The sequence below is a fragment of the Hypomesus transpacificus genome, chromosome 13 (genome assembly GCF_021917145.1).
Source record: "Hypomesus transpacificus isolate Combined female chromosome 13, fHypTra1, whole genome shotgun sequence".
NCBI lineage: Eukaryota > Metazoa > Chordata > Actinopteri > Osmeriformes > Osmeridae > Hypomesus > Hypomesus transpacificus.
Window position 1 is genome coordinate 3,771,182 of NC_061072.1, and position 24,839 is coordinate 3,796,020.

Consider the following 24,839-nt stretch of genomic DNA (forward strand, 5'->3'; position numbering starts at 1 on the left):
CATGAACATTTTCCTTGACCTCAACTACAGTGGTATAATATTTTATTATATTTGCACAACATTCTCAGCATGTACATTTTGTACTTATTTTGTAAAATATACACATGAACATATTCTCAGCAGGTACATTTTGTTAAAAAGAAATACAACAATACAACAATCCAGACATAACTTTTCAGCTGCTTTTCATACAAATATGAAGCATAGAAGATAGTTAAGTAATGGTAAACTTTAGGGTAAGAAACCATGTGATTAGCAGAAAGTCCTTGTAGTTTTTCTGCTCCCTGTAGGCTTCCTCCAGGTATTTAACACAGTCCTCAAGGTGTTCAATCTTTTTTTCGATTAATCTTGGTTTGTTGTTTTAGTTTGGCCAACTCCAACGCCCCTCTTGGTGCCCTCTTTTTTTTGGGCGTGACATTCAAGGAAATCCAGATCAGAGACAGGTTGTTATTGGATTAGAAACTAGGCAATTACTGATTATTCCGAGCACTTCAAAAAAATATTAGGCATTCTGATACTAAGAGGAACAAAAGAAGAATAGTTAGATGGATGCAGAAATTGGGTATACTGAAGAGGACGATGAGGTGTGCAAAATGTAATCAAAGCATACATTTGGTGAAATTCGATCGCAACGATGGGTTGCGGTGGTGAATTAAGCACAAACTTGTCTCTAATTTACGTTAGCTTGCTAGATTTAGGGGTACCTATTGTAATCATTGGTATTATTATTATTTATATTAATGCTGCCGTAAACGACTTGTGTATCTCAAAAGGTCCTTGATAAGAAATGCTAGAACTTATTATGGAGCCTGAAAGTTTGAAATTGGCATAAGGTTTATTGGATAAAATACGTGGACAATAACGACAATATGTTCTAGCTAATATGATATTGGCTATTTGTATATTGGTGTGTTGGAGTTGGCCAAACTAAAACAACCAACCAATGTGAATTGACAAACGATTGAACACATTGAGGACTCCGCTAAATACCTGGAGGAGGCCAACATGGAGCTGACAAAACAACAAGGACTTTCTGCTAATCACATGGTTTCTTACCCTAAAGTTGCCAATCACTTAACTATCTTCTATGCTTCATTTTTGTATAAAAAGCAGCAGTCTGGGTTGTTGCTCATTTTTATTTTCTTTAAAAAATGTACCTGCAGAGAATATGTTGGAACCCTCTGTTTGAGTAAGAAGTTAATGTGTATATTTATTTGTTGAGTACAAAATGTACATGCTGGGAATGTTGTGCAAATATAACAAAAGATTATACCACTGTAGTTGAGGTCAAGGAAAATGTTCATGATACAGTTATAAAAGCATTTGACAGTGTAATAAAACTTAATGACATCTTTATGACAAGTGAACATTTTGCCACTGTAGTTGAGGTCAAGGAAAATATTCGTGACACAATTATAATGGTCTCATGACAGCCATTGTCAAAACATGTGACAGTAGTATTTAATTCTAACACATAAAGCTAAATACACTGCTCTAAAAAAAAAATATATGGAACATGTAATCACCACAATATTACAATGTCATTTACATTTCAGGGATATCAATTTGTCCAGTTGGGAAGCATAAGCAATTGTGAATCAATGTCAACTATTTTGGTGCTAATAAAAGTGACAACAGGTGCACTGGAGAGGCAACATCAAAACATAACTCACATAAAGCTAAATATTTTCTTCAAGTTTGATAATTAGGCTTTCTATGATATGTGTATGAGAGGTTATTTTGTATCAGCTGATGTCAAGTTGTCATAACAAAGACATCATAAACAATGTCAACCTTGCATACAAAATGACATAATTCACCAAGGACACCTAATGACAACATTCATCAACATCCTTTCATGTGTCATGTCATGGTTATGACAGTGCCATGACAGTTTTATTCACACCCTTTCAGATAAGGTGTCACCAAAGTTTTTTTGCTACACACAGGTAATTTGTTTAATATGCACCTGAAAGACGGAGATCCTACAGAACAAAGCGGTAGCATCTCTTCCATTATGTAGACTGCAATCATTTTTTTAAGCTCACCTTCGGACACTTTCTGCACTGGCTATGTAAAATCAAGTTTTGCCTGCTTAACAGGTGTTGCTGAGGTGTTATCTGTTGATGAACATGGATCACTCCAAAGTGTTCGTTGATGCTGCCTTGTGAGGTGCTTCAGAGGGGTTAGGGTTACTTGTGCTATTGACAGCTGCAGATAGTTTTTGTCCCCAGGACATAGCTTACACTTTACTGTAATGTTCTTGTCAACCTGTGTCAAAAAGGTGAAGTAGTTGGAATATTTCCATTTGGTAAAACAGCTACTCGCTCCGGCCGACATCTTCCACTTCAAACCGCGCTTATGCAGTAAACTTGCGTCTCACGTGCAACTGCACTACAGCTGACGATTTTAAAGAGGCAGCGTTCACTGCCCTAAGACCATATATTTAGATTTTAATTCAATATTGATTTATACAGAACTGTTGGACTAATTTACAGTAGGCAAGTAACAACAAGTAACTGTAATTAAATTACCTAAAAATTAACAGTAATCCCTTTACTTTTTCAGTGGATAAGTAATTAATTACTTAATAACGTGTTACACCCAACACTGCCTACAATTCATCCTCCACCACATCCTACAACTCATTCTCCAACACACTTTCCAACACCATCCTCCAGTCAGAACTGCAAGCAAAACCTACTTCCTAAGTAAACCTGAGCACCACAACTTCCATAAAAAGCATATTCAATCCAGAGTTTGTCTTGATCTCTCCTGTGCTTTTATGCTTATTAATATGACATGGGTCATGACTTATTAATGTCAGTGGGTGTGTGATCTGTCAACGAACACAGTTCCTGATGACGCGAGCCCTGACGCTTTAATCTAATGAGTGTTTTCTCTGCCACGGCAGCACAACTCACAGTCCATCATCCTCTCGGCTGGAACCCAACCACAATTAATGCACTTATCAGTCATTCCCTAAATATACTGTCAACCGTCGACACGCAGTGCTGCTCATCCATTTCTTCACGAGGAGAGGGAAAGGGGGGCGGGAATGTCATGGTACTTATCCTCTGGTTCCCCTGCGTCTGTCCTTGTGTAATTAACCCCCCGGCTAGCCATGTGACTTTTAAACAGGAGAGCGACGCTGATTAAGGTGAGGCCTCTGTTTAATACTGTCCAACTTAGTGTGAATGGAATATGGGTGATTTAAGGGAAGCAGCTCTCTTGTGACGACAGCTCGCTCATCTGATAAAGTCCCATCAGTGTGTGTGTGTGTGTGTGGTGTGGACCAGATGTCCTCACAAGTATAGTGAAACAAGAATAACTTTGCTGGATCCCATAATGGTTAGGGGTTAATTGTTAAAGGTCACAACTTTGAATATAAGTTAATGGTTGTGTCCCTCTAGGATAGAAACTCGGGAACAGTGGGCAGTGACATCACATCCCCTGACTCGACTTTTATCTGTTGTACCACAAGCCTCTATAGCTCCCTGTGTTTTAATCAAGCCAGTAGTGGCTGGGTTGCCTGACTGTAATAGTGTGGTTGTGTGTGTGTATGTGTGCACCTAAAGTGCGTGGGATCGTTGATGGTAAAAGGTGACGAGAGAGAGAGAGAGAGAGAGAGAGAGAGAGAGAATCACTAACTACTTACTCTAATATGGCCGTTACCCACCCTGAAAAATCTCCGGCCTCCTGGGTCTTTTTACGAAGATGCCCTGAGAGCCTGCTTGTCTTCAGGAGACGATTTTCTCCTTCCTGTGGTCGAGCCCAGTCGTCTCACAGTGCTCGTGTTTTGCCGTCCTTGACATGACGAGATGGACAGCATGCTAGGTGCCTCTTCTCAGCTTGCCACAGTGGAAACTCTCCTTCCCTCTACCTAACAGGACATCACATCCTGTTTCTCGACACAGCTTTTGCTCGTGTGATTTCTGCATGTTGTCCGTCCTCAGAAAAGCAATCACCTCAGATTAAGGGGTTCTCCTAAATCCTCATTTTGACTCCCCTAGTGCGAAGTAGAGAAATGAAGAGCGAGAGAGAGACGACGGGCTGCTCTTTAAAAAACACATTTAAAAGCAGCCCCCCCCCCACCCTCTAGATCATTATTTAATGATCAATAAGGTAGGCTTGAATTTTTTAACAGGCCCAAGACCCAGTTAGGACCGGCTCCCCTAATCAGCACCCTGGGAGGACGATGAAGATGATGACGAAGATGATGATTTTGCTGCTGCAGCAGGGTTGTGGCGGGCGGCGCAGATGGCACTGGAACAACTGACCTTGTTCTTTTGTGCCCACCAGATTTAGATCCCTCCCTTCCTCTTTTCCTTCTCTCCCTTCCTCCCTACCTCTCCCCCTTTCCTCTCTAACTCTCTTCCTCGATTCTTCCTGTCTTTCTCTCTCACTCTCTGTCCCCCCTCCTCCTCTCTAGCTGCCGACACAGAATGTAGATGAGGAGACTAGGTGGCTAGCTGGTGCTGTCAGCTCTGCTGTAGTCAGTGGTTCAGGTTAAGCACTGTTAGCTTCGCAGGCTTCACAGGCTTGACTCCACAATGCAGCTGCTTCATTGGCAGGCACAGCAGCAGTGTTCTTTACATACCTGTCAGGGCCCATTCCCTGTGTTTGTGCCCTTTTCTGCCAGCTTAGCCTGAGGACGTAATGCTAACCATGACACGTCAGGTCCCGTGTGCCCTACCTCTGCAGTCTCAGTATATCTGTGACTGGTGTTATCCAGCGTTTTGACATCTAGAGAGGTGTGTTTGTGTTTGCTCCTCAAACTCCCCTCACCCACGACACACACACACACCAGCGTGTAGTGTTGGGGGAGGTCACAGCCAAGGCGTTTCTATATTCTTCCTGTGATTCCTCTGCAGTGTGCTGACAGACTTACAACTCCAGGAGTGATGGATGAACAACGTGTGTCCGACAGGCTATCCCTTGGCTATAAAATTTAAATACATAAACAAAATCAACATAAATGTAATGCAAAGGTCCGCCGGCCCATAGCTGCTGACCACGCTGCAGCGCGTTGCCTCAGAGACCGCGGGGTGTGCTCTGCTGCAGCCTAGTTTATGGAGAAGAGCCGTAGTGAGATATGGCATTGCATCGTAATGTCCTGCGCATGGACAGTCGATCCCTTCTTACCTTGCCTCTTCCTCGCATAAGAGATGTGGACGATCTCTTCCTAACCCTTCCTTAGACCCCAGACCCCCCGCCCACCCCCTGGGGAGAAAATTGGGGCATTTGACCATTCTGAACACCACCACAATATCTACACCGTTTCCAAAACGTAAACAAGGTAATGATTCAGCTTGATTTTCATAAAATAACCCATAGAAGCTGGTCTTGATGACAGTGGTCTGGATGACACTGGTCTGGATGACAGTGGTGTCGATGACAGTGGTCTTGATGACAGTGGTCTGGATGACAGTGGTCTTGACAGTTGATGATAGTGGTCTGGATGACAGTGGTCTGGATGACAGTGGTCTTGATGACAGTGGTCTGGATGACAGTGGTCTTGACAGTTGATGATAGTGGTCTGGATGACAGTGGTCTGGATGACAGTGGTCTTGATGACAGTGGTCTTGACAGTTGATGACAGTGGTCTGGATGACAGTGGTCTGGATGACAGTGGTCTGGATGACAGCGGTCTGGATGACAGCGGTGTTGTCCTTGGGGTCAGGGTTTGGAGGTTATCTAGGAAACCCAGACCAAGATCAGTGTGACCAGAACCTTATTTATGCCAGCCTGAATGTAGTCTAGCCCCTCTTTATTACTGAGGAAGCTGAGCATGTGAGCCTGGGCCTTAGCTCTAAGCTCCTAAGTGCTTCTCTGTGTTGCTCTGGGATGTGTGGGATAAGGGCATTAGATGCCCCCCAAAGCCATCGTACTTAAGCATGCTCGACAACTTCCTTCTGTTACAGTTCTGGTGTAGGAATTTGTTCCTTGTCTTTGTGCGTCAAACACCGAATTATTATGTTCATTTCTCATAAATGAGACATGAAAGGTGAACATGACAAAATGATCTGGAGAAAATGCAGTTCTCTAACGTAACCCTTCATTCTTCAGAAGGATTTTCTCTGAGAAGTAGTTTGGGATATCATTTAAATGTTTCTTGGTAAAATGGTCCCAGTGTCCTCTACAATTATCCAGCCTGTATCTTTAAAACCATAATGCCTCTTCAACACACACACACAAATGTCAGGCATGTAGAGAGAACTCCAGAACGCCCTTTTAAATGTTTATCACATTTTATTTTGTATATTAAATGCCTTCAGATTTGATTGAAAAACAGTATAAAATACACAGTATTGCACATTGTAAATCAATTGCACTTCTTTAAGGTACAGATAAACATTTAGTTCTCTCCTTATGCTACAGTACAACTATTGGAGAAACCATTACTCGATATATATGAAAGTGGTGGGGGTGAATTACATGTGGCTAACAGAAAGCAGAGAAGATTTTGACCACCAGCCTGACCCAGTCAGTAATGTAATGCTGTGTTAAGAGCAAAGTAAGATTTGATACTTGCGTTATAACCACTTTGGCCTTTCTGTCTATAGGGGGCAGTGTTTTGGCTTGGTTAATGACTTGGGGCGTACACTCTTTTAGCTGGTTTCTAACTGGAACTTTTTTTCTTGTTTCTCTATTCCACTTATAATGTAATTAGCCCTATTAGATATGTTGCACGAATAGAAATATTTTGACTGTACGATGTTTCTATCAAGCGCCACCGGAGGACTTTACAATCTGCTGGGCGGACGGGGTGGGAGAGACTCAGGTGTCCCCCATCTTGTTAGAAAAAGTTGTCGTTTTTATTTTCTTCAAACAACCTTTTTAAAAATGATCTCTCGACTGTAGATTTTTTTGAAAGGTAAAAAAAAAAAGTGTACCTAGCGAGAGCCAAGGTGACAGAAAGCATGCGAGGCAACGGGCCTGTACCCTGTGCTGCTAGAAGCTCCAGTTCAGTGACAGAACCTTCAGTCCTTCAGTCTCATGAAGCAGGACTACATGGTAGTACAGTCACGCCTGCATCCCCCACCTGTGTGACTGGGGCGGGGCAGGACGAGTATACTGGAGGCCCCTCTTTGTCACCTCCACAGGACAGGACCTAGGTGGTTTGGTGTGCTAGCTCGTGATGGGGAGAGAGAAAGCTGGTGGAGCAGCTATGATATTGGGGTACCCCCTGTTTTTTTCTCCATTAAGTGATTTTCTCTTTGACCTAATAGTAGTAGAAGACGATCAAATGGGAACTAATGTAAGGAAATAATCTCAAAGGAACTGTCCTCGTTCACAGCAACTCAGATATACTGTGTGTTCCAATAAACATTAAAGTAAGATACAAGTTCATATTTTTTTTTTGAAAAGTACATTGAGATGCCGACCTTGGCAAATGTATGTCTATAAAAAATATGTATAATTTGTATCATTATATGTCAAAGTCAACGGATTCAAAGAGACATTCTTCAATAAATATAAATTTTAATAATTGCTCCAATAAACGTATATCTTGCTCAAGTACACTCCTTGGTCCACGCCAAGTACCCATGTCCTTATGTCCTTATCTCATCAGTTTGTTGTGATTATTGTCAAAATAGTTTTCTTGTGAAACTGCATCCTGATTGTGGTTTAGTTGTGCTTTGTTGATATGCTGATATATGCTATTGGTGTGAGAGACAGGCATTGCCATGCTTGATTGCCGACTTCCCTCCCATACACAAACCTCAGTAGGAGAAGAAAAGAACCAATAAATATCAAGTCCCAACGTGTGAATGGAAACGTGACCGACAGCTGCTGAACCAATACATAATTGAAATAGACTCCAGACGGGAGCTACAAATTATATATTTAAATTGAGAGAGGAGGAGGAAATCCAATTTGGCTCCTCACCTCCCTGATCTCCAAATAAGTTGCCATGGCGTAATTTCACGCCCTGCTTCGGGAAATTAGTTCAAAATAACTTTGAATCCTTTTCGGTAACCGTGACAAAAAATTCAATTCTCCTGGAAGGATTGCTGCTTGTTTTCCATTCCAGATTCCAGCATTTCAAAGCCCAGCTCAATATCCTCTCCAAGTCCTCACAGGAATTACAGGTGACCAGGCCATTAAACAGCAGGCTGGATTATGTTTGTGAAACCTTTCTCCCCCTTGATAGATGCATAAATCCTATGGCATGGTGAGTGAGTGTGGCGGTGTTGACTGTGGAACTGTTCACAGGAACCAGAGTTTCCAGCGGGCATGCTTCTTGGAGTCTGCTTTGGACTTGCGTTTGGGGGTGGAGGTGTAGGCCTCCGCGGGGTAAGGCAGGGAGGAGAAGGGGGCGTCTTCCGCGGGGCACAACCTCGTCATCAGCGCCTGTAGCTTGTCCTCCTGCTGTTTGAAGTCCAGCTCCACACTGCGGCATGCAGAGAGAGGAGGGAGGGAGGGAAACATGCGTTAACTTCCACAGAGACTTTACCCCTTCTCTTCTCCCCTCTTCACACGCATCTGCCTTGCTGATCCCATGGGATTAATATTCATAATTTGATGTCTTTGTTCCCTTCCCCACACGGCTCATCTGTTTTGATCAATAATCAGGTCATAGCAGTGGCCTACCCCTCCAGCAGCCTGGGATTCATGCTACAGATCCACTCTGGCCCTGTTCTCACTTCAACCCCCTCCCCATCCTAGGGATCCATTCTGAGCCTGTAGATACTGTCTGTAGAAAACTACTGTGTTTTTGGTAAACCCATTCTGTGACCAAATATTTTGAATACATTTTCTAAGTTCACAAAGCTTTTTGTTCTCTTTCAAACCCTTCATGACTCCAGCTGTCGATGACAATGTTTACTGTAGAAAGCCTAGGAAGTGTTTGAGAACTGTAGTGGAACAGGGTAGCATTGATCCCAGGGGGAGATTCTCAACTGTAGAGAGTACCTCTTATTCCCCCGCCCCCAACACACACACAACCCACCTCATCTCCTCCTACTCCCCCTCTTCCTCCTCCCCAGGGTTCTCTATATCCTGTGGTGCCTTGGAACTGTATGGGATTACATTTCAGACAGCCCACATCCACATGTACCCTAATCCCTGCCCACCCACCATCTGATTCCAGGGCTGTACAAAGTGAAACACTCAGATTATAGCCTCAACCCCAGGATGTGTTGAGGGTTTAATCTGCCTGGGCAGCTGTGAGTGAAACAGACAGGCCACTGTTCAGACAGACCACCAGATTGTTACACAGGCATCCAGACAATCAGACAGACACAGACAGACACAGACAGACACAGACAGACACAGACAGACAAGGTCCAGCCATCCAGCAGGTTAGACAGACAGACACAGACAGGGATTTATTTGTGGTGTTGAGTGAAATGAGATGGTAGCCCCGCAGCAGAGTGTTCAGTGTAATTAAAGATAAGACAACACAAACACAGATAAATTCAGTTTGAATGTTCATTGGCCAAAATAGTTTGGGGAATCTTGCACTAAGCTATGAAGTAAACCTGATGAATACGACCTAACCTTGTACTACAACACTGTTTCCATTGCACAGCTCAATGCTTCACAGTATTGATTAGGAGTGAATACACTCTCAAGTAAGGGCTTTTGACATGGAATTAAGTGTTTGACTATGTATTGGACACTCAGCACTAAACTGATGAACAAACAAGCAGTGAAGCTTTTAGAAATCAATTATTTGAAGAGGTAGCTTGTAATTATGCGGTTATCAATACCCTCTTATGTCTTATGGTCTGTCTGTGTGTGTATCTGTGTGCGTGTCTGTCTGTGTCTGCGTGTGTCTATCTGTGTGCACACCTTCCTGGGGGACACGCTGGACAATCCAGATAAGAATTGAAAACGCGTATCAATTGCATTAAATCTATTCACTAGCCTCAAACATAACTCATGTATTAGATACGCTATTATCATTACTCTCACAGCTTCTACTGCTTATACCACTGCCACACCACTGGTAGACAACATCACAAAATGATGATCATTGGAATGTCACTTTTGTGTCAGAACTTTTCCCTGCTGGGATTCAGAAACAGGGAAACCACCCAACAGACTGGTTTCCAAGAGCTGTAATCTACAACATTATTGCACGTCAACGTTTTTCCTTAAAGTAGAAGGGAAGACCAGAGTAAGTTGCCATACTTCGGTAATGTGGACATTTCACTGCATTACAATATGTTGACATAATTGTGGTAGTGTTTTGTAACTCAACATGCAATTTGAGTTGTGGGTTCAAGTACCAACTATTCTACACTTTATTTTATTAATTTGCATGCATCTTTTTAAAGAAAAAAATGTAGGTAGTTTCAAAGAGTTTAAGAGAAACTTAAAAATAATGTAAAATGCATTGTGACAACTCAACTAGGGTTTGGTATCGAGAACCAGATCAATTTTAAAAGCAGTTCCAAACCCCCAAGAACCGTGGATTTTATAAGACGTTGCTTCCTAACTTTATTACGAAGGGTATTACGATCCCTTGGTGGAATTTTTCTGTAGATAAAATTGCAAATTTGCAAGAGGTTTCTTCCGCACTGTCGCTTGTTCTCCCCTGATTGAGCCTGTCACATGGCTGCTGGGTTGACTTTACTGCCCAAATATAATAATGACATAATGACAAGTTATTTGTTATACATTTGCAAAAATGATTTTTTCACATTATTATTATGGGGTATTGTGTATAGAAGTTTAGGGGGAAAAGTAATTTAATCCATTTTGGAATATACTGTAACACAACATGGAAAAAGTGAAAGCTGTGAATACTTTCTGGATGCACTGTAGCCTATAACTTACTGTTTTTTGTAGTTATATTGTGTATAGTACAGGATAACATAATAGGCCTACAAATGTTGTTGAACAAATAACGAAAGCGTGACATTTTAGGTTTTTCTGAGAAATACCAATGGATATTCTCCTGTGTCTATTTGCACATCAGAATCAGAGCTAGCTAACAGAACATTATATTCTTTTTCCTGCTCCTCACCATGAAATACTACTAATTCCAGTCCCACGCTTGTTGTTCGACCTTCTCTGCTCTCAAACACAAACTTGTCAACTATTTCAAACCGTCTTTGTAATGCAGAGACAGCCTTGAGAATGTACTATGGATGTACAGTATGTCCTCATCCAACCCGGCAGGGCCCCCCCCCCCTCCCCCCGTGGGTCCAGCTGTGATGCTCGTCAATTCCTGGCTTAGAACTAAAGGTCAGATCCATGGACTCAACTCAAAAGTGACCTTAAAGCAGGAGGTAGCTAATTTTCAGAACAGCCTCATTAGAAAATGGACACAGCAGAAAAGAAAAAGAAAAGATTCACAAGGTCCTTTTAACCGAAAATTCATTATTTTTGGCCGAGCCCTCTCTTATCTTAACTGTCATCCCCTCCTCTGCCTCACAGCATTGTGTTGAAGGCCTTGTCACATTCCAGTTTGGTTTACCTGAAGGGGAACATTGTCTGTTTTTTCTTCCTCGCTCCCTCCCTCCTTCCCTCCCGCTGGGCCAGTCCTGTCTCCTGAGTGGGTCGTTGGATCAGAGCAAACTAAGCAAGACACTTTGGACCTTGTTAGTCTTTAACCTCCCCCTCTGTCCACTCACAGACCACAGACTGAAAACAGAGTGATCCCCTCTCCCTCCCTGCTTTCATATCCTCCTCTTCTTCCCCGATCTCTCCCTAGGAGAGTCTCCTCAGGTTACTACATGTCATGTCTCGCTCTATCTCTCTCTCTTGCTCTCTCTCTCTCTCTCTCTCTCTCTCTCTCTAGCTCTCTCTCTCTCTCTACCTGTTCCTCTTTGTCTGTCTCTCAGTCTTTAGTTCTTGAATCTTCCTATGACTGGCACCTCGTGTCTCCTGCAGATATCTCTCCAGTATCTATGGCAACGAGCTGCCACCTTCTAGAGCTGCTCCTGTCTGCATCAGCATACCGGCAGAGAAAGTGCAAAGTTTGTCAAGTCAGCCTTTCTGCTCTGTAATTTACATGTGTTGAAACTTAATCAGATCATCATTCCATAGCAACACTTAATTGATTTTCAGACATTCCCTCTCTGTTTCCATTTTTGTCTTGCTGTCTCTTACTTTAGTTCTCATCTCATGCTTTCTCTATTCTCCCCACACACACACACACCCAATATGCCAACCCAGATTGTTCTAACACTACTTAGCAATGGGACACAAAGTCTGGTTAATTATGAAGTTAAATGATGGGAGATGTCTGTCTCCTTTTGTTAACAATAATGGCTGGGTCCACCCAGATCTGCAATTTCTATCTGCACAAGTGACATCCATCTGTCTGTCTAATCAACACATAAGCACCAATCAGCAATGCCAGGGGAGAAAAAAGAAAAACAGATTAGTGTTTCGAGCTTAAACAAAAGGCATTAAGTTAAACCAGGCTTAAAGCAGTGCTCTCAAAATAAAAATGGAACGCTTTCAAATCCTCTTTCATGCCATCCTGGGCCTTTCTTTGCCATTTCTCGTTCTCCCTCCCCCTGGCTCTCTTTCCCTCTCTCTCTTTCCTTCCACCCGGATTGGCTTGGCTGAAAGAAAATGGATTGCACTTATCTTTTTTCCATGCCCTTTCTAACTGGTCTATCTAGGTGTCGTGCATTAATCATTCCATCCCAAGTTTATTTGAACATGGCCTCCATCCTTGAATGGAAGAGGAGTGGGAGAAATAGATGGTAGATGGTAAATGGACTGAATTTATATAGCGCCTTTTTCATACCTTGACGGCAACCAAAGCGCTTTACATTTTTGCCTCTCATTCACCCATTCATACTCACACTCACACATACCGACGGCGGCGAGCTGCCATGCGAGACGCCAGCCTGACCATCGGGAGCAACTTGGGGTTCAGAGTCTTGCACATGGCCTGGGAGGAGTCGGGGATCAAACCTTGCGATTAACAGACGACCCTCTCTAACCCCTGAGCCACAGATGAAGGAAGAGGGAGGGAGATTGGCAGGGTGATATGAAGTGCAGGGAGACCAGGGTCTTCTACAGCATATTGTATTCTCTAAAATGGCCACACCCAAGCAGTACACAGCAGTAGAAGAGAGATGTTTATCATTCACTCATGGATAATATGCAGGTTAGTTGCTATGGTGTCCACTGTGTCTGGATTGGTTAGGTTTGGAAGTGAGATTGTTCAGTAAACTTGTCATATCAACCCAAACTTCTCTGTTCTCTCACACCCACACACACCCACACAGGCAAACAATTTGTTCAGTGGAAAGTATCAAATCACATTATGCTATGTGCTCAACCTACACATACACACACACGCACACTCACAGGATTAATCAGGTAAGATTGTCGTCATCAAGCTGTATTTCAACGCTTAATCCGGCGCTGAAATGTGCAAGAAGCCCCTAAATTTGATTCCTTCGTCTCACAGATGTTCAACAGCCAGCCCCCCTAACTCAGCCTGCTCTTATAACATCGAAGAACTATAGCCAGATAACATGGCTGTCTCACTAAGAAAAGGGGAAGGCTTGACACTGCCAACAGCTCATCTGAGGGAAACTTCAATAAAGAACTCTCTCTCTCGTCCTGTCTCTGTGTTGAGAGTGACCATGTCGATGGGGCATAGTGTGTTCGTATAGACGTGTACCACACACAGAACATATGAATGACCTGGCAAACAGTTGTTGCTTGTCCGCTGAGTGGATGATTCACGCGACGCCCGCCGAGTAAATTTGACCTGACAAGTCCAGTGATCGCTCATGAACACACCAGTCCTACTTGAGTCGCTGCGTCTTCTCTTGGAGGGGGGGGATCCCTCTGACAGCGAGGGCGAGATAGGAAGACATATCACGCTCTTCAGTCTGATACGCCCTGACTGTTAAATTCAGTAGTTAAGCGTGTGGGTTTATATCTCTCATTGGCATCCCTCTAGGAAAGCAGGCTAGCTGAATGGGCCTGTTGTCTCAATATTGTGATGAGAGCGTTGGGGATGCGAGCACCACTTCCTTCCTGGCTGGGAAGGCTGGGAGAGGGTCGTCGACACAGCGCTGGAAATAGAGCGGTCTGGCCGACTGGCACGGTCTGGCTCGTGTTTGACGTTAGCAAACACGTTAGCAACACCAGCAAGTGTTGGCTTGCTTCACAGCTCTGAGAGGGCTGGCGTGAGAGGGGAGAGGAGCTGGGAGGGGAGCTGGGAGTGATGATGGGCACTATGCGCGAGTCTGGTCAGGAGTTCATAAGCTAGCAAGAAGATTTACTCATTTATGAGGCCCTACCGAATTCGCAACCCTGTCCCTGCCGAGTCCTCCCTCCGTCACTCTCTGCGGCCCCTACCATGCCCCCACCCACACACCCGTAATCTCTTATACCCTGAAACACCCACCTGCACCCCCACCCACACCCTCATCCATCCATGCACGCACCTTCACACTCCCACAGCCTCAAACATCTAGACAAACTGGTACCCACACTCGCACGCCCACCCACACACTCAACTGTGCACACCCACACACACAAACCCGCCCTCATCCGTGCCCACACACCTGAACATACATGCACGCACCCACACCCACAGGCACAAACACACACATGCTCACCTACCCACCCACCCAAACATACACACCCGGTCATAGACACACACACATGCCCACCTACCCAAACACACACAAGCGCACACCCGTTCTGGAGAGCACATAACAAGCTTCTGAGGCCCAGCATCAGAGTGAGTGAGATGGACTTCTCTTTAGAAAGCTCCTCTGTATTAGCCGGAGGCTTGTTGGTCAGACAGCGAGATGCAGAGCGATTTAACGTCCTCCTCACACAGAGGATCCGAGTGGAGGAGCCACTTAGTCAACTAAAGTACTCAGTCACAGATCACTTTTCTCTCTCTCTCTCTCTCTCTCTCTCTCTCTCTCTCTCTCTCTCTCTCTCTCTCTCTCTCTCTGTCTCTCTCTCTCTCTCTCTCTCTCTTTCTCTCTCTCTCTGTTTCTGTCTCTCGCTGTCTCTCTCTCTCTGTCTCTCGCTCTCTCTGTCTCTCGCTCTCTTTGTCTCTCTCTATGCCACTACTGCGACTGCAGTGTGTATGTGTGTGTGTGTGAGAGATCTTTAGCTAGAGGTGCTGCTCCTCCATCAGTCATGCGCCACTCACTGTCCTCCCATGGACAGAGCTGTCCAGTAGCGCTACAGAGGAACCACTGACCTGTATATGATGCACGCGCTGTTCCGACACGTGTCACAGTTGGCCGTGTCCTGTCCCGTTCGATAGGAGAGTCTGTGGGGAAGAGAAGAGGGTGAAGATGTATCATATCCCCCCTCCTCTTCCCTCGGGATGTTGCTTCCTGCCTATTACAGTCCCCCCACCCCACCCACTGCTTACTTGTTCGGTGTGTGTGTGTGTGCATGCACTGTGTTCGCTGGGATACACTCATTCAGACGTTTCCTGTTCTCGCTTTGTGCTTTTTAATTGTCCGGCCCCACTTGACCCCTGACCCACGCCTCAGTGGGAGGGAAGGGGGTGGGAGGCCCTCTCTGCCTCCACATCAAAGGGTTTCTCCTCTGCATTAACATGTTGGGCTAGGGAGAAGTCAATATGGATCCATAGTAATGTACCTGGCCTGGTCATTTATGCAGCCTGGCTATGGCCATGGGATGAGCCGAACTTAACGCACACACACGCAATGCAGATCGATGTCAGGCTAGCCATAAAGATGTTCATACTGTGGATGGGTTAGTATTTCACGATTTATTTATGTCAGGCTGGATCTCTACAGTCCAGGCTACTGCAGAGGGGCACAGAGTGAGGACTCCTACCTCTCCTTCAGAGCTACTTGGCCCCTGATAGGCCTGTCTGGGGGAGGGGGGCATGGTGGGATGAGGGATGAAACGTATCAGAGGGAAAGAGTTGCACATGATACCCAATCGATCGTCTCCAAGTGGGTGGTTTGAGTGATTCAGTTGCGGATGTTTGCCTTCAATCTACTCACACGAGCACAAGATTGCTTTCATGCACACGTGGGTGCGCTCGCACACAGACACACACCCTCACTTCCACACGGACTCTCTTACTCAGATCAAAGCAATATGTGTTTCTGTGGCCTGATATGACTTGAATGTCACCAAACCTCTTCGATGTCAGTACTAGAGATCCAGCCTTAAATATATCAGAGAAGACGTTTTAAAGGTATCTGGGCTAGGATGGTGGGGGCTGGGTCTCTCAGGGAATAGAGAAAGTTAGAAACCTTAGAACAGGGGTTTTCAACCAGGGGTCCGCGACCCCCTGTGTTCTGCGGCGGCATTGCAGGGGGTCCGCGACACGAGCCTATGTTGATCATTCCATCATTGATTTTTTTTATTTATATCAATTTGCTTTGATATTTCAACACATTTCCATATTACTCTTGAATATCGTGAAAAATATCTAAAATAAGAACAATATGTCTAAAATAATATAAAGGTGATGAAACCTGCTTGGGGCTAGAACAACAACTACTAAAATCAACAGTTTTGTTGTTTTTTTACAAATTTTTCTGAATTGTTCAGAATCTCACATACGCAAATTTAGAAAAAATCTGATTCTATGTATATTGTTTGAGGTTTTTAAGTAGATATATCTAGATTTGTTTGAGGTTTTTAAATAAAAGCTACATGGAAAACCAAATGTTAAAACTTCCTTCTGTCCATATGCACGTACACACACACGTAGGCACGCACAAGCGCGCAGGCACATCAGTGGGCAGCGGATTACTTTCTAGTTTAGACATGGTGGTCCTTGGGACAAAACCAGTTGAAAACCCCTGCCTTAGAAGATGCAAGGCTGAGTCAACCATCGCTGCATCCTTATTTCATCACGACAATATTCAGGTGTACGCGTGGGAGGCAAAACCAGCTCCTAATGGAATACTTTCATCCCCCATCTACTTGAACGTCCCATTTGTTTTGTTTATATATATATATAATTATTTTTTTTACAGTGCACCTGTTTCAGTAATGTGTTTCAGTGACAGAACATTAGGTTTGGGAAATGTGTTTTGTGTGTAACGGCTCTTTTATTGCACTGTTGATGAAAGCAGTCCTGTATGTAGCGTTTGTGACTTGTTGGAGGGTTTAGTTCGGTGGTGTAGGCAGGCGTGGATTAATACACTGGCTAGCCTACATGTGCAGGGGGCCCTAGATTGGCTGAACTATATATATATATATTTCTTTTTTTTAACGTGACAGAGAAAAATGCTTGACCCCAATTGGACTATAAGAAACATAAAAAGAATGAAGCAGAGTAGTTTTACTTAACCCCTATTGGTCCATAAACATACTCAGGGGGGGGGGGGGTTGGGGGTCGATGGCTGTAAAAGTGGAGTGGAAGTGTTGGCGTGCTGGCTAGGTGTGTAATTAAAGGCTGTCAGCGGTGCTTAACAGGTGCCAGGGAGAGAGGTGACCCCTGAATGACGGCTCAGGACGAGGTCAAGCTCTCCTCCGATCACGGCCAGATGGCTGGACGGCCCAATCAATGGTCTTGATGGGGTGTCCAGGTCCCAGCTTGAACCCTCACATCTCCTCTCTCCCCTGCTCGCTTCTCCTATTTTTCTCACAGTCTCCCCTGTGTCTGGTTGTCTCTCTCACCCTCTCCGTCTCTCTCTCTGTCTCTTTCTCTCTACAACACAGCTAATAAGGGACTGGGGGTGGGAGGAATGTGGACTCATTCTAACCGACATCTTTGGGGGGAGCCAGAAGAGCCATGAACAATATATTTGTATGCCCGTCCCTGCCCGCACAGGGTGAGCTGTCCCAAAGGTCACTGTAGTCTGAGTGAGAGTCACACACACACACTCAAACACACCCTGCCCCCTCCAGGCCTGATGAGTGTGATTAATTGGGCGGCAGTGGCAATGTGCTGATGAAGCAGCAGAAATATTCAAAACCCTGTCCTGCTTAAAGACAAGAGCAGAGACTGTCACCCCCCCCCCCCCCCTCTCTCTCTCCTACTGTGCACCGAGGGCACAGCTGTGTGTGTGTCCATCAGGGACAGAGAGGACATCAGGGCCTGAGCCAGGCTGTCTCGGATGCCAGGAGACATAATCTATGTCCTCCACCCTTCAGCAGACCTCCCCTGTCACCCGGCCAACCTGGCAGAGGGAAAACGAAAGACCTGTGAATAACAGGGAGACATAGGATGATTCTAATTATACCCAGAGTCAGGAAGACAAGGATCCCTCTCCATGCTCTCTTTTTCTCTCCTTCACAGATTCTCACTTTTGTTTTTTACACATATTTTTTCATATTTCCCTTTCTTTTTTTCTTTTTTTTGCTCTCTTCCTTGCTCTCTTTCCCTTCCTCTCTCTCTCTCGCTCTCTTTCTTTCTCACTCTGTCTCTCTCCTCCCTCTCTATCTCCTCAGAACACACAGATCAGCGTGAGAGTGCCTAGAGGACTGGCTTACAGCTAAACTGGGCCTCTGCCACCCGACCAGATATTTTAGGTTCCTGTGTTGCAACTGTCATGTAGTTGCTGGCTTAGCTAACAGAATGGCGTGTCCCTTTGTGTTTGGGGAACAGTGGAAACTGAGTCTTCCCCAAATATCATTCTGATTCACGCACAGGGAAGAAGTATTTTATTTTATGCTTCAATATCGTATTTGTTGCATTTGCTGTTAATCTCCTGTAGAGTTTGATGATTCCTGCAACAGAGTGGCTTTTTGGTAAATACATTTGAGAAAATCTGTTTTGTCTGATCCATGCCCCTTCTATGTCAAATGGATATTGATGATGTAGGCTGTAATGTAAAAGGCATCGTCGTGTTCACATTTCACCTTATAGCCTGAAGCCGTTATTACTTGTAGGCCAAGTGACATTTCTGAAGAAGGGGAACAGAGCTAATGTACCGTGGAAACACAGGGCACAGTCAATTCTGCTTGCCTCGCAAAGAAACCCACCATACTCTGTCTGGGCCCAGGAATTGAAGTTCCTGACTATGAACTATAGAAGAACTTTAGAAGCTTTAATGGAACAAAGCCTCTGGCTGTAGAGTCAGTGTTTTTGTTGTTGTTTTCTTAAGACAGTGTCCTACTTGAGCAGGTGACCCTGAGGTGTCAGGTGTGGGTGGAACTCCTGCTAACAACCACGCTGGCCTCTGTCCTGCTAACACATCCATATATCTGCTGGGAACCCACTAATGATCTCCCATGCAGGGCAGGCAATGGGGTTGCTTTGCAAGACAACTCGTTTTAGTTTGAAATGACCCTATGCGGACGCAGGCCAAAGGCTGGGTTCTACACACACTGACACTTGCACACCTGAAATGCGTACTGTTAACTCTAGACCTTAGCTGGCTGGGTATGGGAACAGATAGTTCATAGTCACCTCCCCTCTCCTGAAACACACATTCAGGCTCATTTTACCACCCATCAATAAGAGAGATTTGCCAGCCACACCACTTCTGGCAGAGAACCCACTCAGCTCTACATCTCTAGCCTATATCTGCATGCAGCACCAGCGCTATAGTATTGAGTATGATGACTTGGAGTTTAAGCTTGCAAACGTGTTTAGAATAAAATGCATCATATTATGCCTATTTGCAACAAGAGGATTTCTACCTTTCTGTTGTGATTTAACGCTTCCGACTGTTGAGATTGTATTGTCGATTCAGGACTATATGATGGTATGTGCTCGCATTGGTGTTTGTGTGCATGTCTACCTGTGAGCCAGGGTGCGTTGATATTTTTGCGATGCAAATTATTTGGATTCCGACTGCCCGGAGGTGATGGGTAGGAGAGATAGCGGTCTGAGTGATGGTAGCATCATTGATTCACTCAGGTGCACACCAAATTGGTCATTTTGTTGTTTCCATCCCAGAGGATAGACAACCCTCAAACTGTTTGAGCTGACTAGATTGTATCTAGATCTCTTTTATATAGACTCCCATTTCCATCAGACATCAAATGGGTTTTTCCCTGCGCCAGGGTCTCTTTCGCTAGATTAACGGTGCTCAAAACGACGATCAGCTAAAAGTAGGCCACAGAGCCTTCGGACAAAATGTCCATTCAAAGAAATTATGCTCATTCCAGAAATATCCCCTATAATGATTGACATGATGTGCATGATCTTTTTTTCCATAAACGTAGCATGGGGAACTCCTCATTTTCATCTTTAGTCACAGCAGTCTTTTGGAAGGTCTGTCTGTGTGACCGTGTGATTGGTCTTGTGATTAGAGTAATAGTATTTTTATGCTACGGGTCAGAAAACCACTTGGGCCAAATCGAGTGAGATGATTGGCTGGCAGTAGAGAATGGTGCTGGTGCTACGATCCGATGTGGAAGGACACTGTCACTGACACTAACAGCCTTGTGTGGAAACACACATACACACAGGTATGCCCTCCCTGTTCTCACAGCATTTGGGACAGTATTTAGTTTGTGAATGAGACATCTCAGTACTCAGAGGAACACATGCAGAGAGAGCTCCCCATGAAAAAAAAAACATGAAAAAACGATAAATGTTCTCAAGAAGGTAACTGGAACAAACAGTGATATCTCTATTTTGAAGTCTTAGTTCGGATTACGATTATTACATATCATACAGCACTGTGCAAAAGTCTAAAAGCTAAAAGTCAAAAAAGTTCTCAATAGACAAATACAGTTCAGGAAAAAAAACTGATTGAATGACTAAGATTTTTGCACAGTACAGTATGTCTGGCTATGTTCCTAGTACTACAGATGGAGAACAGTACAGGTGTAGATCTCTTCCCCCCTGGTTCAGTACCGTCTGAATAGGAGGTGATGGAGCTGTCTTACCCTTCTCGGTGGGCCTCCCCTTTCTCCAGCTCCTGGATGACCCCCAGCAGCACTTTGATGGTTTCCTGACTGGAGCTGATCAGGTTCTCCATGGCCTGCAGCTGTGCCTTCACATCCCCTTCCTTAGTCACAGGCACTATCTGCTTACACGCCTCACCCTCGCCCGCTGCCTTCACGCCCTCCGCCTCCTCCACGGCCCCCCGCGGAGGCTGCATCCGAGGCTGGGGAGAGAAGGGTCCGGAGTGGCACTGGGCCTGCGTGGTGCAGCCCCCCCCCGCAGCCCTCGGCAGGGTCTGAGACTGCAGCCCGTTGATCTGCACACCCTTCTTGCGCTTGGTGCGCACGCCCGGACTGTCCAGGCACTCCACCTGCGTCAGGGAGTTCCAGGCGATGGGGCCCAAGACTGTGGGCGTCCGGTCTGGCAGGGTCCGCGACGAGCCCTCGTCCAGGTTGAGCATATGGCGCTTGGACGACGGCCGGTCCGGGTTGTTCTCCCCGTGTGGTAGTCCTCTCCTGGGCTTGGAGCTTATGCTGCACAGCTGGTAGTCCGCCTGCGGGGCGGCGCTGGGGAGGAGGCTGCCGGAGTCGGCGGCGCCGCAGCTGAGCCGGCGTGCAGCAGAGTCTGAACACGGGCCGTCTGAAACCAGGGCAGCGTGCTGTTCCACGGTGGCCACACACTCGCTGGTATGGAGCAGAGCCCTGGTCCTCCAGACCCCGCTTGCCGTGCACGCGCCCTCCACGCTGCCCTCCTCCGCCCCTGCCCTGGGCTGCTTCAGGTCCAGCAGGAAGCCGTTGTTCTGGCCCTTGTAGCTCTCCACGGCCGCCACATGCTTGATGGTGTGCCCATGGCCCTTCTTGCGCTCGAAGGGGAAGGTCTGGTAGCGCTTCTTCAGGTCGGGCGACGTCTGCACGCCCGTGCTGCGCGTCACGTTGGGGATGGAGCGGCGGGCTGGCACCGTCATGTACTTGCGGTATGCCGCCTTGTAGGAGACCGGTTTGCCTCCGGCCGCCGCCTGCCTTGCCGCCTCTCTCTGCTCGTTCTGCGCCTCGCAGATGTCCTTGAAGCGCACCTGCAGGGCCTTGTTCCGCTTCCGCACCTGCCGGCTAGCGTCCAGCGAGTACTTGACCTCCAGCGCCAGCGAGGCCGAGGGCGCCGTCTCCGAGTCGGACTCTGAGTTGGTGAGCGCACACTTGCTGCCTTCCTTGCTCACCATGGTTCCTAGGCGGCAGGCGAGCGGAAAAAGAGAGGAGAGAGAGTGTTAATGCCTGCTGATGAAAGTTTGAGACCAACAGTAGTTTTCTGGGCGTCCTCGTGCGTGTACATATGGCTGATGCTTAAGGACATGAGTGCCTCCTATTGAATTAGTAAAACATGTCATCAAAATGAAATGCCCTGAACACCTGTCTCGCTAATGAGTTGCACATACTGTACTTAATACTATATATTTAAGCACTTCTCCCCAATGTCTTCCATAGTGCTCTCACAGCGATTGGACGGTATGTCTGTGTCAGATGTTGCTTTTACAAAGTGTGTCTCTCTCTGCGTTGCGTGTGGAACAGGGTCTGAGTGAATCAACATTGGCTGTGAATCAACATTTACTGTTGGCCTTGGAGAGAGAAATCTGTCCATCTGGCTTGTTCATTAACGATTTGCTGTGGTCTTTCAAGCTCGCCAATCCATCTGCTTTTATTTACTGAAAAACTGCAGGGGTGAGGGTTTAGTACGCCCTAAAATAATTCTAGCATTTTTATTTATGTTTATCTTTTTTTACGACATCTTGAATCTCTCAGTCTGTGAAACTGATGACACCAATGTTTAATAAGTGCTAGTCCTATTTGTCACTTGTTTCTTATTGCCTGGTAATTGCGGGTTTTAATGCTATGACCTCACAACCTCTGAGTTGACAGGCTTGCATGCGTGTGTGAGAACAGCAGCAGTAGTGCAGGTGTTCCCACTGTTCACCACTGATTCAGCAAGTTCGGCACACAACACACCTTACAAGCCCCTTCACTGCTTACCTGCTCAGATTAAACTGTGAGTGTGTTTGCGTGTGCTTGTGCGCGTAGGCGCTAAGTGAAAAGAAGAAACAGGGTCAGTCAGCCTATTACACTGTGGTCCAAATACCAACAGAGTTATCGCCCATCAGACCAACTGATCTCAAAAAGATAATCAATTATAACTCCACAATACAGGCCTGCCATATCACAGCTATCATGCAGTCTGCTTTCATAATCCAGCCAAGGTTCTCTGCATGGTGTGGACGATAGGTAAACCCTTCACTGCTGATGTAGACACTGATAGCATAGCCTTATCCCTCACTGCTTATCTGTGAGTGGTTACCATCCACAAGGATTTGTTTCTCTTTCTACTTTCTTGTCGAATATGGATCGGACGTCCCCTCCTAGATCATCAGATCAGAAGCTTCTTACTGGATCAGTTCAGCTGCACCACAGGGCAGGCTGGTGTCCTGGTGTCGTTTGGCACCACTAGCTTTTCTCTTTGTCCCTCCTCCTTGTCCCTCCTCCTTCATCTCTTTGTCCCTCCTTCCTTCATCCCTCTCTTTCTCCCTCTTCATCTCTCTCACCCCCTCTTCATCTTCCTCTCTCTCTCTCATCCTCTATTGCTGTCTCTCTGCCTCTCTATCCTTCCTTCCCTCTCTCTCTCTCTCCTTTTTTCTCTCTGTCTCTCTCTCTCTCTCTCTCTCTCTCTCTCTCTCTCTCTCTCTCTCTCTCTCTCTCTCTCTCTCTCTCTCTCACTGTCTGCTGATTGCAGCATTAGCCCCAAGTGTCATTGGTGGGAGGGAAGAAAACACGTCTTTATGTAAGAGAAGAGCCTCAGGTTATGTATGGTACAATCCAAAGAATTATATTTCCCAATTATTTTTCCACTGAATGCTTGTTTAGAACAGTTGCTCTACGCAACTGAGAGCGTTAATCTATTGATCTGCAAAGTTTCGATTTGTTCACTCTGCCGTCGCTGTTGGCTTGGCCTTCTCTTCTGTTTGCTCACCGGATGAGATTTGGAGAGAGAAATTAAACTGTTGTCCTCCTTTCCGTTCAGGAATGAGGTCAGTGTTGACTGTAAGTACTCAGTTCAAAATCACTCACTCAACTCCAAAATCGAAAGAAGCGCTGATGATGAGGGTTCAGCTCAGGGAGATTCAGAGGGAGTCAGACAGCAAATTGAACACCAATTTGATCTGATAATCCCAGTTGTCACTCAAGTATCTCAAGGAGTGATTTCTCTGAGGCCTGCAAACCTTTTATCCCCACAGCTCTGTCAGACATGAGGCCACTCTGCCTCCACACACTCTACAATTCTACTGTAGACAACCTGTTTTCAGATGGCACACAGCAGGTCACTGTAGATTCCCTCAGACGCAGCCCTGCCCCCCTTCCAGCCACTTACGGAAACAGCATGAGTCACCATACGGCTGGGCCAGGCCAGGCCAGGCCAGGCCACCATGACAACAGTCTCTCACTCCATGCACTGATTTCCTGGGAAGAATTGAAGTGAACTGACCCACAGTTGTCACCCAATAGGAGCTGGTAGGAGCTCATGGTAACTCATCTGGACATGATGAAATCTCTGTTAGGTCTGACCTTGTTGTCAAAACCCGTTATGCCTGGATCACCCGACACACTTGCGCTCATGGCTACTGTACATGCCAAAAGCATATAGTATAACCATTTCTAACAATAAAGGTGTTCCTTTTAAGTCTTCTTCAGAAGAGAAGTACCCTTTAGAGTTTCGAACAGCATTATACAGAACTGTACTTGATCCATCAACTTTTCGTACTACATACTAGTATTTATCACAAGTATTTTTTGTCTAGAAAGTGCCCAGCTCTTTGTGGCTGATTGGAGAGCACTTCATTTGGAGGGTGTATTTATTATAGCCCTCCACTCCCCCATCCATGTTGATGCTTGTCCCCGCCCAGGTAAGTGGCCCACATGAGAGCCCCTCACCGGGGGTCCAGGACTTGTGGAGTGGGGCAAGGGGTCTGACACACCAGCTCCAATGCCAGGAGAGCTCCCAAGCTAAATTAGCCCCAAGTGCTCATGGACAACAGTGACAGACGCAGTTTATGTTAAGTGTG

General features: G+C 45.6%; 2 protein-coding genes across 2 annotated transcripts in view; one reads left to right on the top strand and one right to left on the bottom strand.

Moving 5' to 3' along the window:
• dock1 (dedicator of cytokinesis 1) overlaps positions 1-24,839 on the top strand; it is a 201,741-nt gene that overhangs the window by 92,569 nt on the left and 84,333 nt on the right. The window lies entirely within an intron of this gene.
• Positions 1,580-23,239, bottom strand: LOC124475508 (inhibitory synaptic factor 2A). Its single transcript, XM_047032178.1, has 3 exons — positions 20,740-23,239; positions 15,158-15,292; positions 1,580-8,398 (listed from the first exon to the last, which is right to left on the bottom strand). The coding sequence occupies exons 1-3, from the start codon at positions 21,951-21,953 to the stop codon at positions 8,215-8,217; spliced, it is 1,533 nt and encodes a 510-aa protein (XP_046888134.1). The 5' UTR covers positions 21,954-23,239; the 3' UTR covers positions 1,580-8,214.